General features: G+C 39.8%; 1 protein-coding gene across 5 annotated transcripts in view; it reads left to right on the forward strand.

Annotated features, from left to right (window-relative positions):
• Positions 1-9298: 9298 nt before the first annotated feature.
• Positions 9299-19335, forward strand: part of COMMD1 (copper metabolism domain containing 1) — a 186532-nt gene continuing 176495 nt past the window's right edge. For 3 of the 5 annotated variants that reach the window (XM_027072383.2, XM_027072384.2, XM_053200654.1), the window contains exon 1: positions 9300-9515. In XM_027072383.2, the coding sequence (XP_026928184.1) occupies positions 9339-9515 (177 nt within the window). In that variant the 5' untranslated portion in view covers positions 9300-9338. Of the gene's footprint in view, positions 9516-19335 lie in introns of all 5 variants that reach the window. The other 2 variants (XM_053200653.1, XM_015070532.3) reach the window with 2 other exon arrangements.

Below are 19335 nucleotides of genomic sequence, written 5' to 3' on the forward strand. Positions count from 1 at the left end.
GCCAAGTGGCGCGGCGCCGACGTGACGTAGCAGGCTGCCCGCCGCGCGCCTGTTGAGGCAGCTGCGGCAGGGAGCTGGGGGTTTACAAGGAGTGTTGGCTCCGGGCCCTGGGGGTGGAGGCATGGTGGGGGAGGACCCTTGCGAGGCCGACCGATCATCCCGTGATTTTAAAGGCAGGTGTTGGACACCCACGTCGCCGGTGGCTCTGTGCTCGCCTGTAAGGTCCCTTCCGTTAACTCAAACCAGAAGCGTCTGCGAGGTGTTGTGGTCTCCCTGGTTACTCCTGAAAGGGCGGGACTGCGCCCTTTATTGCTGGGTCGCTTAGTCTTGTATTTTATTCATTTTGAAATAAATGAATATTCGGTTTTGTTCATTTTGAGATAGAGTCGGAAGAGAGATTTAGAATGGGTATCTGTTTTCATATGCTTGAAGTGTTGTCTCCTATTGATTGATATTGAATGGTAGAGATTAAGTGTACCGTCATTAAATCCCAGGGAATCTTACACGTTTTGAAGCTATGATTGCCTGCCAAACCAGCAGTCCTTGTCTAGTATAACCTTCTCGTTGTGCACTAGTTTCTTACACGTAACATGAGCCACTCACAGGAAGCCTAAGAATTTTAATTACGATCATTTAGTTCAGTTATGTGCTAGGTGCATTGCTAAACGCTTTACACATTCTATCTCATTAACCTTCACAATACGATAATTCTATGAAGTGAGGGCCATTATCTTTTTTTTTTTTTTTTTTTTAGTAGATAAGGGAACCAAAACAAAGAACCGAAGCCCAAGGGGTACCTGTAAATAGATTGAAACCGTGTTCCCATGCAGAGCTACTGACTTCCCCCGTCAAGAACTAAACTATTGGGCTTCTATGACCATTATGTTTTTTTATGGAAGTTCATGTAGGTGAAGTTCATTCAATGTTTATTCACGAGTGATTATTAACCTTCCATAAAGTGGCGGTTGCTTGGGATAGGTTCCAGAGTAGTATTTAATTCTGTGATCACACGCATTCAGGAAATTAGCACTAGAAGATAAGTCTTCCTGGGTGCTCTCTGAGCTGTATGCTTTTGATGCTGACTTCTCTTTTAAAAGGACCAGACTTCAGGGCACCCAGGTAGCTCAGTAGGTTAAGCCCCCCACTCTTGATTTCAGCTCTGGTCATGGTCTCACCGGTAGTGTGTTCAAGCCCGGCATGGCATCTGGCTCTGTGCTGACTGTGGAGCCTGCTTGGGATTCTCTCTCTCTCTCTCTCTCTCTCTCTCTCTCTCTCTCTCTCCCCCTTCCCCATTTGTGCTGTCTGTCTCTCTCAAAATAAACTAAAACAAAACAAAACAAAAAAAACAGACTTTTTCTATGTAGCCATAAATGTCCTATGATTACTTGTTGAGACAACTGTTGTGTGATGATGGAAATAGCATAAATTTGGGGATCTAAAATCCTGGCCTTGAGTTCTTCTACTCTGCTAGTAATTGGTTACGTGATCTTAGGCAAGTCATTTGTTTTCTGGGTCTCATTTTCCTCAGCTGTATAATAGGATTGAATTACATGATCTCTCAAGGGTTAAACTCTACCAATTTTATTAGTGTAAGGAGTAGACCTATTAGCTGTAATGGACAGAGCAGAATTTGGAAGATGCCATTACTAGCTTTTTGGGACAGTCTCCATGAGTAAGACAATTGCTTTGATTATCCTAAAGCTTTCAAGTTATATTTTTTTTCTTTTTCTGTAACAAATTGGAATTACTTAGCTCCCCCCTACCCCAGACTTATACAATAGATCGATGCTGAAGATTTGATTTCTTAAAAGTGTTGATGTACATTAATTCCTAATTAGAATTGGATTACAATAAGTATTAATATATGCAAACTTTTGTATCCTATGCAAAGCATTGTTAATAGCGAAGGATGAAAATATTGAAAAAAATCCTATCAGATCCAAGCAGACACAAAGTGTGAGAATGTTGACAATAGTAATAGCCTTATGGAGATTCTTTAATGATTTCTAAAGTCGATTTTATAAAATAGTAACACTTAGCCAATCATCCAGATGAGGATTGTCTTCTCTAGGATGGATACTGAACCACTTGCTAAGCCCCTAGTAACAAGACTGAGTGAGGCACTGGCAGGGGTTGGAAAAGGAGGGAAGGATGTGTATATATTCCCTCTTTCCACACAAAAGACAATGGTAAAAACTTTGGTGTGAAAACAATAGTTATTATGTATTATCTATTTTTCTTCTCCCTTGCATTAGTTTATGTTATTGAGACCACAATTAAGCCCTATTTTCCTCAGCCATATTGCTCGCATCAAACTTTTTTTTTTGTTTACCTTACAACATTACATGAAACACAGGCCTGTTTTCCTTAAATATACTTTGATTTGGGGCGCCTGAGTGGCGCAGTCGGTTAAGCGTCCGAGTTCAGCTCGGGTCTCGATCTCACGGTCCGTGAGTTCGAGCCCCGCGTCGGGCTCTGGGCTGATGGCTCAGGGCCTGGAGCCTGCTTCCGATTCTGTGTCTCCTTCTCTCTCTGCCCCTCCCCCCTTCATGCTCTGTCTTTCTGTCTCAAAAATAAATAAAACCGTTAAAAAAAATTTTTTTTTAAAAATATACTTTGATTTTCCTAATTTTTCCTGAAGGATTTCTAGTTCACATTTTTTTTTAATTTTTTTTTTCAACGTTTATTTATTTTTAGGACAGAGAGAGACAGAGCATGAACGGGGGAGGGGCAGAGAGAGAGAGAGAGAGGGAGACACAGAATCGGAAACAGGCTCCAGGCTCTGAGCCATCAGCCCAGAGCCCGACGTGGGGCTCGAACTCACAGACCGTGAGATTGTGACCTGGCTGAAGTCGGACGCTTAACCGACTGCGCCACCCAGGCGCCCCATCTAGTTCACATTTTTATCACTTTGTAAGCTTCCCAGTGAAAAAAATCCCTGTCTGAAACTGGGAATAGGAAAAACCAAAAGGGGGTGCCTGGCAAACTTAGAAGCTTCATGACCTGTTATAAGTAAACCAGATTTTCTGTTTAAAAATAGGAATGTTTAACTATTGTGGTATTATCAAGAGCTATAAATACTGCAAATTTGTGGGAAAAATAAATGATTGTTGTTTTGGGCATCAAGATGTCGGGCACAACACAAAATGGTACTTCCCATTGGAAAAAAAATTGAACCTGAATCTAATCAAGTTCCTAGATCTAATTTCTTTCTTTAAAAATTTTTTTATAATTTTTTTCATGTTTTATTTATTTTTGAGAGAGAGAGAGAGGGAGACAACAGGTGGGGGAGGGGCAGAGAGCTAGGGGGACAGAAGATTTGAAGCCCGCTCTGCTCCGACAGCAGTAAGCCTGATGCAGGACTCGAACTCAGGAACTGTGAGATCATGCCCTGAGCCAAAATCCAGTGTCAGACATTTAACTGAGCCACCCAGACACCTCCCTAGATCTAATTTCTAATTTACAGGTTAATAGAACATACAAGGATAGAATATAGTTTTTATTTTTATTTATTTTTTTAAGTTTATTTATTTGAGAGAGAGAGAAAGAGCACGAGGGAGGCAGAGAGAGAGAGGGAGAGAGAGAATCCCAAGAGGCTCCTCACTGTCAGCACAGAGCCTGATGCAGGGCTTGATCTCATGAACCATGAGATCATGATCTGAGATGAAATCAAGAGTTGGTAGCTCAACCAACTGAGCCAACCAGGTGCCCCAGAATACAGTTTTTAAAAATGATACCATGAGGATACAATCAATAAAATATAGAATGTGGGAAACTCTTCAGGAAAAATGACCTGCAAATAAATTGCAAGAAAAGAAAGTAACCATGAAGATGGAAGGGGAATGTATAGATTAAAAGAGACTTCAGATAAATAAAGAAGGGGGCACAAGGATGGCTCAGTCAGGGGAGTGTGTGGCACTTGATCTGGGGGTTCTGAGTTCGAGCTGCGTGTTGGGTGCAATGAATGCTTAAATAAGTAAATAAACTTAAAAAATTAAAAATATGATACAAGCAATATGGCTTAGTAAAATAGGGCTTAGCCATGGTCTCAGTAACAAACTAGTGCAAAGGAGAAGAAAACTAATTGTTGCTTGCTGGCTAGTCAATACTTAAATACTCAGACAGTAAAAAAATATGAAGTTTGTGAGACAGAAGTTTGAATATGGATTTATATTTAACAACTACTAAGAAAGTTATATTCTTATGTGGAATAACTGTGGTTTTTTTAAGTGTCTCTTTTAGAGAAGCATAATGAAATATTTACCAATAAAGAGTTATATCTGGGATTTTTCAAAATAGTAAGGGGAAGTAAATGAGAATAGAGTTGGAACAAGATAGGCAATGTGTTGGTATTTGTTGAAATGGTGATGGGGACATGATGGGAACCATTTGTGAGGTAGGGCTCTGTGCTGGGAGCTCAGAGCTCGGAGCCTGGAGCCTGCTTTGGATTCTGTGTCTTCCTCTTTCTCTGCCCCTCCCCTCCCTTGCTCTCCCTCTCCTTCAAAAATAATAAATAAACATTAAGAAAATAAAAAGAGAGAGAGAGAGAGAGAGAGAGAGGGAGAATGAGAATCCCGAGCAAGCTCCATGCTGTCAGTGCAGAGCCTGATGTGGGGCCCAGACTTACAAACTGTGAGATCATGACCTGAGCCCAAATCAAGAGTCAGACACTTAACTGACTGAGCCACCCAGACACTCCTGAATTAAAATATTTCAAAATGCAGAATGAGAGTTTTATTCTGTGGCAGTCTCATTCCAAATGCTTGCTATGATAGTTATTTTGATTCACACAACTCATTTAAATTTTTTTCTTTTATTTTTTATTTGAGAGAGAGAGAGCATGAGCAGGGGAGAGGGGCAGAAGGAAAGAGAGAGAATCTCAAGAAGGCTCAATGCTCAGTGTGGAGCCTGATCCCACCACCCTGGGATCATGACCTGAGCCAAAACCAAGAGTTGTATGCTCAATCAACTGAGACACCCAGGTGCCCCCAAACTAACTTATTTATTTATTTATTTATTTATTTATTTATTTATTTATTTATTTATTTATTTGAGAGAGAGAGAGAGAGAGACAGAGAGAGAGGCCGGTAGGGGATAGGGGCAGTGAGAGAGAGAGAGGGAATCTTAAGCAGGTTCCATTCACAGTATGGATCCCATGACCCTGGCATCATGACCTGAGTAAAATCAGGAATCAGACACTCAACTGACTGAACCACCCAGGTGCCACTTGATTCATAAAGCTCATTGAAGGATATAAGGACACACAAGCTATGTGGAGGATTAGCACATGAATAAATTGAGCCCCTTATGCTCCAGACCATCATCTACAACTCAGTCACCTAAATCAGAAACCGGGAATCATTCCTTTCATTTTTTCCTCTCTTCCCTCATCCAAAGCCTACAAATTTTACCTTCTTTGAATCAAGAATCTTTCTTATATTCTCTATCCTAAGTGTCACTGCCTTAGATCAGACCCATATCAACATCTATTTGCTTACTATGATACTGTAGCCTTGGCCTTCCTTGCTCCTTCAATTTATTTGCCACACTGCCACATAGAGGAATCTTTTAAAAATGCAAATCTGGGGATGCTTGGGTGACTTAGTGAGTTGAGTGTCTGACTCTTGACCTCGGCTCAGGTCATGATCTCATGGTTTGTGAGTTCGAGTCTGTGTTGGGCTCTGTGCTGACAGCATGGAGCCTGCTTGGAATTCTGTCTCTCTCAAAAATAAATAAATAAACATTAAAAAAAAAAAAAACAACCAGCAAATCTGATCTTCCTATTACTCCTTTGCTTACAACTGTTCAGTTATCCTCAATGACCAAGTATAAAAGTCAGCATTATGTGTAAACTTTCCATCTCTGTGACACAGGCTGTTTATCTTTCCAGATTTATTACCATAGGTTCCTCATTCTACTCTTGTTACTCTAGAAGAGGAAAAATATCTTTTTCCTTCTGCCCTTCTAGCTCCTTGGCTGGGGTTCTGTAACAAAAGATAGATTAACAAGAGAAAAGCATACACATTTATTTAATATGTTTCATGTGGCATGGAAACTTGATAAGGAAATGAAGACCTGAAGAAGTGGTTAAACCTGAGTATTTTTTTTTATTTATTTTTTTAACGTTTACTTATTTTTGAGACAGAGAGACACAGCATGAACGGGGGAGGGGCAGAGAGAGAGGGAGACACAGAATTGGAAGCAGGGTCCAGGCTTTGAGCAGGCTCTGCGAGATCGTGACCTGAGCTGAAGTCAGACACTTAACCAACTGAGCCACCCAGGCGCCCCAAACCTGAGTATTTTTATGCTAGATTTGATGAAGAATGGAAAGTTGTGGGAAAAAAATGTGATACGACAAAAAGGTATGAGCTAAGGGTTGTAAACTGGGAAAACTCAGCAAACCTGTTTGTTCAGAGTCCCCTTGGCATCCCTCCATCTTTGGAGATAATAATGCTCTGGGTATAGAGAGGGCAACTCTCACATGAGAGTCTTCTGACCTGCTTCACAAGAGAAGGGGGGAGATCAGGGAGTCCTTCCTGTACCTGTTATTTCCAAGTTTTGTTTCTCACGTTTCTTCAAATATTCAATATGCCAAAGTTCCATATTTTGGGGTAGAATATCTTGAACCCTATTGTTGCACTATGGGGTTCATAGTGTACCTCAAAACACCACTCTGTTTCATGTCTCCATACATAGGAACATGCTGTTTCCCCTGCAACATGTCTGGCTTTTTGTTGGTTTGCAGCCTTTGGAGCTTCCTGGGTGAAATCTCAGACCAGGTCCCATACATGGAGGGCAGGAGAGACTGAATAAAAAGGCAGACCACTCAAAACTGGTAGGTGGCAGTTTTAATAAGCAAGGGAACTTACTTATGAGGCTTGTCTTGGATGACTGCAAGATAAGCAGATCTCTGCATGAATAATTTAAAGTTTATATAGAGGCCTTAATTGGGCTCAGTCACATATACCATCTAGATGGTCTGAACAACACCTTACTCTCTACAGACTATGTCCTTGGAATAGCTCCCCCTGTGGGAACTGGCAGAATGTACATTCCAAGGACAGGGGAGTGGGTGAGGAGACTCTCATATTCCAGGTCCAGCTCATGGGTCAACTAGTATCATGTCCTCTTGATTAGCTCCTTTAACACTATTCACCATTAAGCCATTCCTTGATCTACACAAGCTGAGTTAATCAATCTTCTTTTTTCTACTACCAAATCTGATAGTTACTTCTAGGTACTGAGTAGTAGCAACCCTTAGTTCATTGTATTTTAATCATTTGTTTAAGTAGAGGGGTAAAAAAATAATTTTCCCTTTATTATTGTAAGTTCTTATCTGGAACCCCTAAAACAAAAGACAGATTAATGAGAAAAACAAAACAAGTTTATTGACATGTATCCCTAATGTATACATGTGAGATACCCAGGGAAAAATGAGTAACTCAAAGTGATGGCTTAGAACTCCAATTTATATACCATCTTCAACTAAAGACAAAAGAAAGAAAGTTGTAAGGAAGGCCTGTTATGGGGAGATGTCCAGGAAAAGCACGGGAAAGAAGAGTAAGATTTGTTAGCCAGTTTTAATTCCATGCCTTCTTCATTAGTAAAGCCTACAGTTGTCTCCTGCAATTAACTTTTGTCTTTCCTGGTAGACAGAGGTGGGACACCTTTGAAAATTTACATCCTGCTTTTAGGCAAATAGGGCCAGAAGCTTTTCTTATATCTGTTTCTTCTCACTGCCTTTAGCTCAAAATAATCCTTATGCCAAAATGGCATATTTTAGGGTGGCATATTCTGCTCCCCTTCATTTATATATCATCTTCCCTTACCAGAATGTAAGATTTTAGGATACATTCATTTTTGTATCCCCTAAAGCCTAGCAGAATGACTGGCACAAAACTCTCCACTAATAGCTGTTGAGTGGCTGGCTGATTGGAGAGTGAATGGTAATTAAAGTAGAATTTGAAAAGGTGGAGTAGAGACAGAGAACAGGAAGAGTTTATTGCAAAACTTTGGGGCCCTTGTGTTTGCCCTTTATTTCAGTCCACATTTCTTATTTTAACATTTTTAGAGATGGAAAATCTTAAAAAAAACACCTATTTCTCGCCTGAGATCAAAAGTCTGTGAGCCATAAAAGGAGTAGTGTAAGAGGAGAAGTGACCAGTTGCTTAATGGAACTTAGAACGTAAACCTGTTTGGTCATAATGAAAAGGAAACCTGTTTTCTGGGAAGGCTGTCTTAGGTTTTCATATTTTCCATTTGAGCCAGGGCTTCAGAGTCTTTTCTTTTGCTGTTGCCTTGCCTTAGGCATTTCTTTCTTTCTTTCTTTCTTTCTTTCTTTCTTTCTTTCTTTCTTTCTTTCTTTCTTTCTTTCTCTTTCCTTCCTTTCTTTCTTTCTTTCTTTCTTTCTTTCTTTCTTTCTTTCTTTCTTTCTTTCAGAGAGAACAAGCGGGAGAGAGGGGCAGAGGTGGAGAGCAAGAGCGAGGGAGAGGGAGAGAATCTTAAGCAGGCTCCATGCTTGGCGTGGCGTCATATCCGGGGCTCAATCCAATGACCCTGGGATCATGACCTGAGCTGAAATCGAGTTCAGGGTGCTCAACTGACTGAGCCACCCAGGTGCCCCTCACTTAACATGTTTTTATGATTCATGCATGTTGTAGCATGTATCAGTACCTCATTCCTTCTCATGGGTGAATAATATATTGGTTTTTTGAAACTATATGGGTACAAAATTATATAACCTATGCATTTCATTTCAGGATTGTAAAGAAGGTGTTAACAGAATGTTATAAAAAGGAGCATCGGAGCTGAGCCGCTGATCTAGCTGGAAACACAAGACACACGCATATATATAAAGGCAAATAATCCTAGAAAACACATTATATTATTAGGCGTTAGTTAAATTTTCTTGGACAAAAGGTGGACAGGTAATGATCAGGCAGAGATTACATCTGAGTGACAGATCCTATTCAGTTAGTGGATTGGCAAGGCCTGGGATGAGATGCAGCCTTTCCAAAGTTAAACTACCACCTTCATTCATGTAATAGTTCCCCATGTCAGGTGGTCTTCACCCAGTGATCTTTCCTTTCAGTAGGCCCTGGAGTAATGAAGGGAATCAGCGGAAGTAAAGTGATTCTTCTGGAACTTTATGGATAGCTCCACGGTGGCAGCCCTAGGCGATGGGTTTTGCAGAGCAAATCTGTTGGCTACCAATACCAACCGCTGGCGGAATTTCGCCCTCATTCGTCCCGCGCGCCTTTCCTCAGGCTATTTAGGCCCATCCCGGGTGCCGTAGCGAGGCTGCGCTCAGCTGCTGGGGGGCGGGACTGCAGCTGACCATGGCGGGCGAGCTTGAGGGTTCCAAACCCCTGAGCGGGTTGCTGAGCGGCCTGGCCCAGGAAGCTTTCCACGGGCATCAAGGCATCACAGAAGAGCTGCTGCGGAGCCAGCTCTATCCAGACGTGTCACTGGAGGAGTTCCGCCCCTTTCTGGCTAAGATGAGAGGGATTCTTAAGGTATCGATCCTCCCTGCCGCGGCCACGGAACCCAGCTCCTTCCCTTCCATCCTCAGATTGGTTCCCCAGAAGCTGAAAAGGCTTTCCTTCTGACACCTCCACTCCGTGGGCTCTACGTTATGTTCCTTCAGATCCGAGGTGCTTGCCCTGTCGCCCCTTCTCACTTTCTTAGGGGTGACCCTTTTCTGCTCAAGCTCCCAGCCTCGCAGCAGTGTTCGTCGTCCGAAGAGGACGCTGGGTTTTTCCCTCAACTTTTCCTCTGTAGTTGTGTGGGCAACAATTTCGAGTTGCCTCGGCTGCTCTCTGCGCTCCAGATTAAAATTAAAAATTAAAGAACTGCTAAATCAGCTTTCCCGGGTTGTGGAAGTGGGGAGTGTTTAAGTGAGCCACTGTATGCTGGGATAGGGGGTGGATTGGCTGGAGCGAACCCCTGTGAACTAGTGCACTGTATGGTTAAGAGAGCACATTGACCAGCTTGAAGTCAAAGTGTAAGTCAACCTGTCCGATAGAAATATAATGAAAGCTAAATATATAATTTAAAAATTTCTAAAAGCAACATTAAAAAAGTAAAAAGAAACAGATGAAATCAATTTTATTTCATTTGACTCAGTATATCCATAGTATGATCTTTTTGTGTAATCGATATACAAAATGTTAATATGGTATTTTATTTTTTCACCAAGTCTTTGAAATATTATGTGTATTTTACACTGAAAGCACATATCAATTAGTACTACCCAGATTTCAAGCGACCAGTGGTTACATATAGCCACTATATTGAACAACACTGGTTTAGACTGAGAACTAGTCATAGGAATGAATCCAGTGCCAAAATATACTCGAGAGATAGGCAATAAAAATGATTTTAGATTTTTGTGGGCTTCCTATGTGTTAGGAACTGTCCTATGTGGACACTCATTTTAAAGAATAGGAAACAGGCTCAGGGAGTCTAAGTCTAGTTGGTCTAAAATCGCACTTTGATTAAAGGCAATGTTGAAATTTCAGCTGTTTTTGCATCAGTTTGTTTCAAAACTGCTTAGGCTTTAAAAAGGCAGTTGTGTTTTTCTTTTTTTAACTGCTTTTGCGTATAGGATTTGAGTCCAGAAAAAAAAAAAAACAAAGCAATTATTTCACAAAAAGTACACACATTGTTGCATGGAAATACTAGGAGTGATATCTCAGGTGTGATCCTAGACCTTCTGAGTAATTTTGTTTATTTTATTTATTAAAATTTTTTAAATGTTTATTTTTATTTTTGAGGGGGGGAGAGAATGAGAGTGGGGGAGGGGCAGAGAACGTGGGAGACACAGAATCCAAAGCAGGCTCCAGACTCTGAGCTGCCAGCACAGAGAGAGCTTGATGTGGGGCTTGAACCCAAGAATTGTGAGATCATGATCTGAGCAGAAGTCTGATGCTTAATTGACTGAGCCACCCAGGCGCCCCTAAAGATTTTATTTTTAAGTCATCTCCACACCCAATGTGGGGCTTGAACTCACAGCCTTAGATCAAGAGCTGCATGCTCTACTGACTAAGCCAGCCAGGAACCCCTATTCTGAGTAATTTTAGTTGATAACATAAACACTAATGAATGCCTTTTATTTGTATCAAATCTTATTCTCCGAGTGGGCAGAAAAGGTTTCCTAGAGAATTTGACTTCTTACCTGGGTTTTTGAGGTGTTTGCTAGGCCTGTGGGGGGGATGAAGATGACTGACTGCGGGCCAGGAAGTAAGAACAGCATGTGTGTAGCCAATGTCTTAGGAGCTCCAAACATTGGGGGTGCTGGTCTTTGGGTGGACAATATTTTGTATATGTGCTGCTGAAGCGAGCACTGGGTGGACAATATTTTGATTCTTTTGTTTGATTATGAGATACAAATTGCAGGATACCCAGAGAAGACACTACCTAGAAACTGTCTTCCTTGTTTTCATTTAAATATATTGCTGAATAATATCCAGGTATTGCTCTCTCTCCTTTCAGTCCTCTGCCTGACGATGGAATACTTCAGTTTTCTGAGTAATTCTGGGCTGAAGAGCTAGCACGGTTCACTTAGTGGTGGGAGTAGTACAAGATTTGCCTTTGCTTTGCAACACAGCCTCGGTATAACTGATTGAGATAACCAGGGGAAGAGCATTTGATTGTTTGACTTAGGACTGAAACTATATGACATCTAGTTCTAGGTGACATCTAGTTCCAATATTCATTTACCTTTTTAAGCAACACTGAGCTATAAACATCTCTCTAATTCTTAGGAAAACATACGCAAACAAGATTTTTATTTTTATTATTTATTTGTTTATTTATTTTATTAAATGATTATTTATTTTGAGAGAGAGAGAGTGCACAAATTGGGGAGGGGCAGAGAGAGAGGGAGAGAGAATCCCAAACAGGCTCTGTGTTGTCAGCACAGAGCCAGATGCGGGGCTTGGTCCCAAGAACCATAAGATCATGACCTGAGCTGAAATCAAGACTGGGACGCTTAACCAACTGAACCACCCAGGAGTCCTGCAAACAAGATTTTTAAACAAAAGGCTTTGAGCATGACCTTCTGCAATAAAAGAGAATGTACACAAACAGTCATGATGCAAGGATGCTGTAGTATTTGGAAATAGGGGACTGAGTAAACTGTGGACAGAAAGGGGTATTACAGGTTTCTTGGAGATGCCATTTTTGCTGCTCTTGAATAAAGTGTAGAATAGAGACTGAAGTGAGGGGCAGCATATAGGGCATTCCAGGCATTCTAGGAGAATGTAGAGCAGGGTCAGGAAATGGTAAATAGTCCAATTTGACCATAGCATAGTGGTACCCAATATGGAGTATTGGTGGAGGAGCCAAGAAAAAAAATGAAGCAACCTTTTATTTCTTTATTCCTGTTAACCTTAATTCCTGCTCTTAAGCAAGGCATACTTTTTTTTTTTTACTGTGGCAAAATACTTATGAAATTTATCATCTTAACCATTTTAAAGTGTACAGTTCAGCAGTATTAAATACATTTATAATGTTGTGCATCCATCGCCACCATCCATATCTGTAACTTTTTTCATCTTGTAAAACTGGAATTCTATACCCATTAAACAATAACTCTCCATAACCACCCTCCCCCCCCTCCAAGTCTCTGGCAACCAGCATTCTACTCTGTATTTCTATGATTTTGACTACTCTGAGTATCTCGTGTAAGTAGAATCATACAGTATTTGTCTTTTTTGTGGCTGACTTAATGTTGCTCAGCATAATGTCATCAAGGTTCATGTTGTTGCATATGGCAGGATTTCCTTCCTTTTAAAGGCTGAATAATATTCCATTGTACGTGTATATCACGCTTGCTTTATCCATTCATGTCCTTGGACACTTGGGGTGCTTCCATATTTTAACTATTGTGAATTATGCTGCTGTGAACACAGGAGTGCAGATATTTCTTTGAGACCCTGCTTTCAATTCTTTGGGATATATAGCCAGAGGTGGAATTGCTGGATAATATGGTAATTCTATATGTAATTTTTCTTTTTTTACAGTGGCTGTACCACTTTACATTCCCACCAACAGTACATAAGAGTTCTGACTTTCTGATTTCTTTATATCCTTGCCAACACTTGATAGTTTATTGTTTTTGTTTTTGTTTTGTGATGCTAGCCATCCTAATGAGTTTGAAGTGGTCAAGGTATACATTTTTACATGTAGATAACAGTAGAAGTCAAAACATTTTTTTCTTTTGTCTTTGATTGAAACTCCACAGCGTTTCAGCTATCTTGAATTCAACATGCAGGTTAGAAGAGCATGCAGGCTAGAAGAGCAGAGAGGAAAATACTAAAAAAATGCAGGAGTCTAAGCAAAGAGAAACAAACTGAGGATAAAAGTGAGTAGTACCTCATCTCATTTGGTGCCATAGCTTTCAGTCATCTATAGAGAATCCAGTTCTGTGAAGAAAGTGAAAATGAAGAGGGACAACAGAGGTTGGAGGAAAGAAAGGAAAGGATGCATAACTCCCTGCACGGTATAGGCAGCGGGTATACATGTTAGACTCCTTATTGCCAGCTGCCTGCATTCATTTATAGGCTGTTTCAGATAACCTGAGCTGCACTCTTTCCCTTTAACCTTCACACTGTGCCCAGATGTAATGCAGTGATTGCTGGCATTTGTAGTGGTCTCTGTTTTCCACTTGGATGGAGCTTTCCTACCCTATGTGGCTGGGACATCGATCCTCTTGAGCATTACCTATTGCTCACAAAAGGGCAAACCTTCCTTCTGCTTATACATATATGAAGCTGGCCATTCATTTGCTCTAGCTTTATTTATGGTAGCTTCTGAGGAGCAGTGAAACCAGTGAATTGAGAGTGGTGTGTTTAATTAGGGAGATGACATTGTGTATAAATACTCTGCCATTTTAACCTATTTTTTGGTTTATATTTATAATTCAGTTTCTTCTAGATATGTATTTGCATATTCTCTATTTCTTGCTTCTGCTGTTAACCTTGCAGGGATGCTCCTTGTTCTAGTTTACTGGAATTCTGGAGGAAGATCTTAACTGAAGCTAGATCACTTTTTGTATACTTATGTTCTGTGTTCACTACTGCCCTCTGTTGGTGATAATTTTGTGTTCCCTCACTGAAATTTCATACTAAACAAAAAACAAATTTTATTAAATTTTTATCTTAATTCCAGTGTAGTTCACATGCAGTGTTACATATTAGTTTCAGGCGTGCAGTATAGTGATTCATCAATTCCATATATTACCCAGTGCTCATCATGACAAGTGCATTCCTTAATCCCCATCACCTATTTCACCCATTCCCCACCTGCCTCCCTTCTGGTAACCATCAGTTTGTTCTTTATAGTTAAGAGTCTGTTTCTTGGTTTGTCTCTCTCTTTTTCTTTGCTCATTTGTTTTGTTTCTTAAATTCCACGTATGAGTGAAATCATGTGGTATTTGTCTTTCTCTGACTGACTTATTTTGCTTGGCATTATACTCTCTAGCTTCATCCAAACAAAAATTTTTAATGAGAATTCTGTTGGGTTTTATCTACTGTTGACATACTCCTATACAACAAAAGTCAAGTTACAGTCAAAAGTTAACTTATCTATTTCTCTTTTCTTCTATGATTTGAATTTAAAAATATGTTTAGGTCTTTTTTTCTTTTTTTTTTTAAGTAGACTCTATGCCCATCCTGGGGCTTGAACTCCGTCCTGACATCAAGAGTTACATGCTCTGCAGATTGAACCAGCCAGGCACACAGGTTTAGATCCTATTTTAGAAGTCTTGAAATGCAAGCAATAGCTTATGGATTAATAGCTACCAGTGATCCTTTTCCCCTTGCCAAGGTTTATTGAGATGTAATTGACAAGTAAACCAGTGATGCTTTTAAAGCATGCATTGTATCTCCTTAGTCTGGCTTTCAGCCATTCCAAATTCATGGCTTCACATCAAACTTAAAATCCAGTCCTTTTACTGTTGTCCATAAGTCTTTATGATCTCTCGGTATCTGTTTCTCTGATCACATTTTCTCATTTCCAGCCACACTAGTCTTCTTGTCTTTATTTAAACATGCCAGGTGCGTTCTGACTCTTCAGGGCCTTTGCAGTTTTCCTCCATATGCCTGTAATAATCTTCTGCCAGATATTCATATGGATTGTTCATTTGCTTCATTCATTCTCTACTTAAAAGTGCTGTTCTGTGAGGTCTTCCCTGACTTATCCAAAGAGTCTCACCTTTCCTCCCCTACTCTTTTTACGCTGCTTTACTTTTCTTCATACTCAGTACTACCTGAAATTATATTATGTACGTATTAGCTTATTTGTTGACTTCCCTGTTGGAATGTAAGCATTAAGAGGGCAGGACTTCATTATTTTTAGCTTTTTATTCCTAACTTCTAATACTGTTTCTAGCATGTAGCAGTAAAAATCTGTAGACTAAGTGAATGAGTGGCTAGTGCTTAAATATGGAGATTGCCATTAAAAAGATAAGCATGAGAGAAACCTACACATTTATCTATATGGGGAGAGCTGGAAGGTATAATATTCTAAGCCAGGGGTCAGCAAACGATGGCCCATGGGATGAATCTGGCCTGCAGCCATTTTTATTTTTTAAAGTTACTTTATTATTTTTATTTTTTTAAGTTTATTAATTTATTTTGCGAGAGAGAGCATAGGAGGGGGCAGAGAGAGAGGGAGAGAGAATCCCAAGCAAGCTCTGCACTGCCAGCCTGGAGCCCAATGTGGGGCTTGATCCCATGAACTGTGAGATCATGACCTGTGCTAAAATCCAGAGCCGGATGCTTAACCGACTGAGCCACCCAAGCTCAAGATTTTATTTTTAAGTAGTCTTTATTCTCAATGCTGGATTTGAACCCACAACCTGAGATCAAGAGTCTCATGTTATATTGATTGAGCCAGCCAGGTGACCCCACTGCCATTTTTGTCGCATGCTTATTTATTTACATTTTGTCTTTAGCAATTTGCATTATTACAATAACAGTTGAGTGGTTGTGACAGAGATACGGCCTTAAAAAACCTAAAATATTTACTATCTGAACCTTTACAGAAAAAATGTGCTGATTTCTGTCTCAAACATCTATTCTTAAACTCCTGTTTTTTTAATTTATTTTTTTATTTTTAAAAAAATTTCAAGTAGGCTCTGTGCCCAGTGTGCGCCCAATGTGGGGCTTGAACTCACAACCCTGAGATCAAGATCTGAGCTGAGAGCAGGACTCGGATGCTTAACCAACTGAGCCACCCAGGTTACCCTTAAACTCTTGTTTAATATTTGGAAACAATATACTATATAAAAACATTTTTTTTAATGTTTATTTATTTTTGGGAGAGGGAGAGAGTGTGAACAGGGGAGGGGCAGAGAGAGAGAGGGAGACACAGAATCCGAAGCAGGGTCTAGGCTTTGAGCTCTCAGCACAGAGCCCAATGCGGGGCTCGAACTCACGAACCAGGAGATCATGACCTGAGCTGAAGTTGGTCGCTTAAGTGACTGAGCCATCCAGGCGCCCTGAAACAATATACTATACAAATTATGTTTAGAAGTTGGTTACTTGATAAAAAATCTGGAAGCTGGAAATAGGGATTATTTTGTGTTCTGTCCTCTTGGGGAACTTTACTTCTTGTTCTTTAGGTTCATGAGATCTGTGGTAAATAAGAAATGAGCCTTAATGTTTCCGTGGTACTAAGTGTGTGTTCTTCATAAGACATAGAATTTGAATTTGGATTTTTTTTTATATTCAGAGTATGTGAAATTTATGTGTTTATTAATGTAATATAAGATAATATAAAACATAATGTTATGAGCCTGCAAATCAAGTAAAAACTATCAACGTGAAAACTGGTTTAAACTTACATTGGAAAATAACTTATAGATAATATAATATTAAGACTTGAAGAGCAGCTGGCTGGCTCAGTTGAAAGAGCATGAGACTTTTGGTCCCGGGGTTTAAGTTTGAGCCCTATGTTGGGTGTAGAGGTTACTTAAAAAAATGAAATATTTAAGGGGTACCTGGCTGGCTTAGTTGGAAGAACATGCGACTCTGGTCTCGAGGTTGTGAGTTCAAGCCCCATATTGGTATAGAGATTACTAAAAATAAATAAATAAACTTAAAAAAAAAGATGTATAATAGTAAAAAGCTATAAAAATATTTCTATTTTATATATTTCTATTTTAAATCCCTGGTTCTGTTTCTCTTCTTGAAGCCGTAAAAATTTATAATTTGTTTGAAAATTAGATTGACTGGAAAGAAAGGACCTGTGGTAATACAGGTTTTGTATATCATGTAATTCATGTGTATCATCTGAAGTGCTCGGTTTAATTTTTTGTTTTTTGTTGAGCTACCTGTATGTTTTCCCTTATTAATTTTATTATAAATATTTACTCTCATTAAAGAAAGTTTAGAAATGTGAGATGTGTAAAAACATACTATCTGTTGACATAACCAGTGTTAATGTTTTTGTGCATTTACGTATACCACAGATATTATTAAGCATCTTAATACATGCCATGCCCTGTGCTTGGGATACAGCATACAGCAGTAAGCATCACAGCTATAGTCCCTGCCCTTGTGGAAGACATAGTTCTTGAGGAATATAGACATTAAGCCAGGGGTTACATTTTGAAAAGGCAGCCAGAGTGTGCCAACTGATGCAGATTATAGGCAGTTTAGAATGGTTCCTAGCCCACTCTACAACATGAACATAGAAAGATAAGCAGGGAAAGGTCTACTTATTAAGTACAATGAACTAAAAGGAAAGGACAGAAACAGCACAAAAGTAATTTACCTCTGGTCCCAAGGTTGGGGTTTCTCATGAATATAGTTGACTACGATCATGATAATATCTTTCCTAAATGAGGATTGGACTGCTTTGGGACCCTATTTTAAGTTTCCTGACTTGGTCTTTAGGGCCTAATTATTAGCTGTCAGAACATCACCTGAACAGTCCAGGATGCACCCATAAAGTAGCTCTATCTTCTTGCTGGGCTCAGCTTGCTTTCTGTGTCTCTTCTCAGATCTTGAAGCATGTTCTCAAGTAGTTCCTCCTTAAGAAAAGGTATATGAGAGGTCACTTTTTTCTTTTTAAGTCTTAAAAAAGTATCTTTAGTTTCATACTTAATTGCTAGTTTGGTTGAAAATGTATTTCCAGGTTGTGAAATTGACTCACAGTTTTGAAGTTGTGACCTTTTTCTCTGTGAGCTTTTGGGATTTTCTTTTCTTTTTTTTTTTTTAATTTTTTTTTTTAACGTTTATTTATTTTTGAGACAGAGAGAGACAGAGCATGGACAGGGGAGGGGCAGAGAGAGAGGGAGACACAGAATCCGAAACAGGCTCCAGGCTCCTAGCTGTCAGCACAGAGCCCGACGCAGGGCTCGAACTCACGGACCGCGAGATCGTGACCTGACCCGAAGTCGGCCGCTTAACCGACTGAGCCACCCAGGCGCCCCTGGGATTTTCTTTTTATCCTTTATTTCCTTGAGTGTCCTTGGTTTGTGGTTTTCTTTTCTTTCATTATTTTGGCCACTGTGGACCCTTTGAATTTGGAGACTTGACCTTTAGTTCTGGGAAATGTTGTATTCCTACTTTGATGATTTTTTTCCCCTCTTTTTTTCTCTAGTCTCTTTTTAGCACTCTGATTTTGAATGTTAGAGCTTCTAGACTGAATCCTTAATTTTTCTTTTATTTTCTCTATTTTCCATTTCTTTCTTTGTTCTACTTTTTGATCGATTTCCTAAACTTTATCTTCCAACATTTTAATTGAATTTTTCACTTGATCATGTTTTTAATTTCCAGGAATTTTATTTTGATGTGGACAGTATACTACTATGTTTAGTCAACATGTGGGAGAAAAAGGTTTTTTTTCTTGATCCTCTTAGGGACCTGGCCACATCTGAAAATTAAACTGACAAAAGACAGGTTAACAGGAGAAAAGGATACACATTTATTTCATATAAGTTTTGCATGACACAGGAGCTTTCATAAGGAAATGAAGACCCAAAGAAACAGTTAGACCTGAGTATTTTATGCTGGGTTTGGTGAAGAGGTCACAGGAGGAGTAGGGGAGTATGAGGTAATTGTAGTAAACTGGAGTAAACTTTAGCAAGGCCTGTTTGTAGGGTTCTTTTTGACATCTCTTTATCTTTGGAGATAAGGATGCTCCTTTCTTCTGGGTATAGAGAGGGCACCTCTCACATGTGGATTTTATGACCTATTTCATGAGAAAGGAGTGGGGGAGAAGGTCAGAGACCTTCCTGCTCTGCCTTTTCTCCAACTATTTCATTTTCCAAGAATCCTTATGCCAGCTGTATTTTGGGGTAGCATGCCCTGAACCCCATCATCA

The sequence above is a fragment of the Acinonyx jubatus genome, chromosome A3, assembly GCF_027475565.1.
Source record: "Acinonyx jubatus isolate Ajub_Pintada_27869175 chromosome A3, VMU_Ajub_asm_v1.0, whole genome shotgun sequence".
Taxonomy (NCBI): Eukaryota; Metazoa; Chordata; class Mammalia; order Carnivora; family Felidae; genus Acinonyx; species Acinonyx jubatus.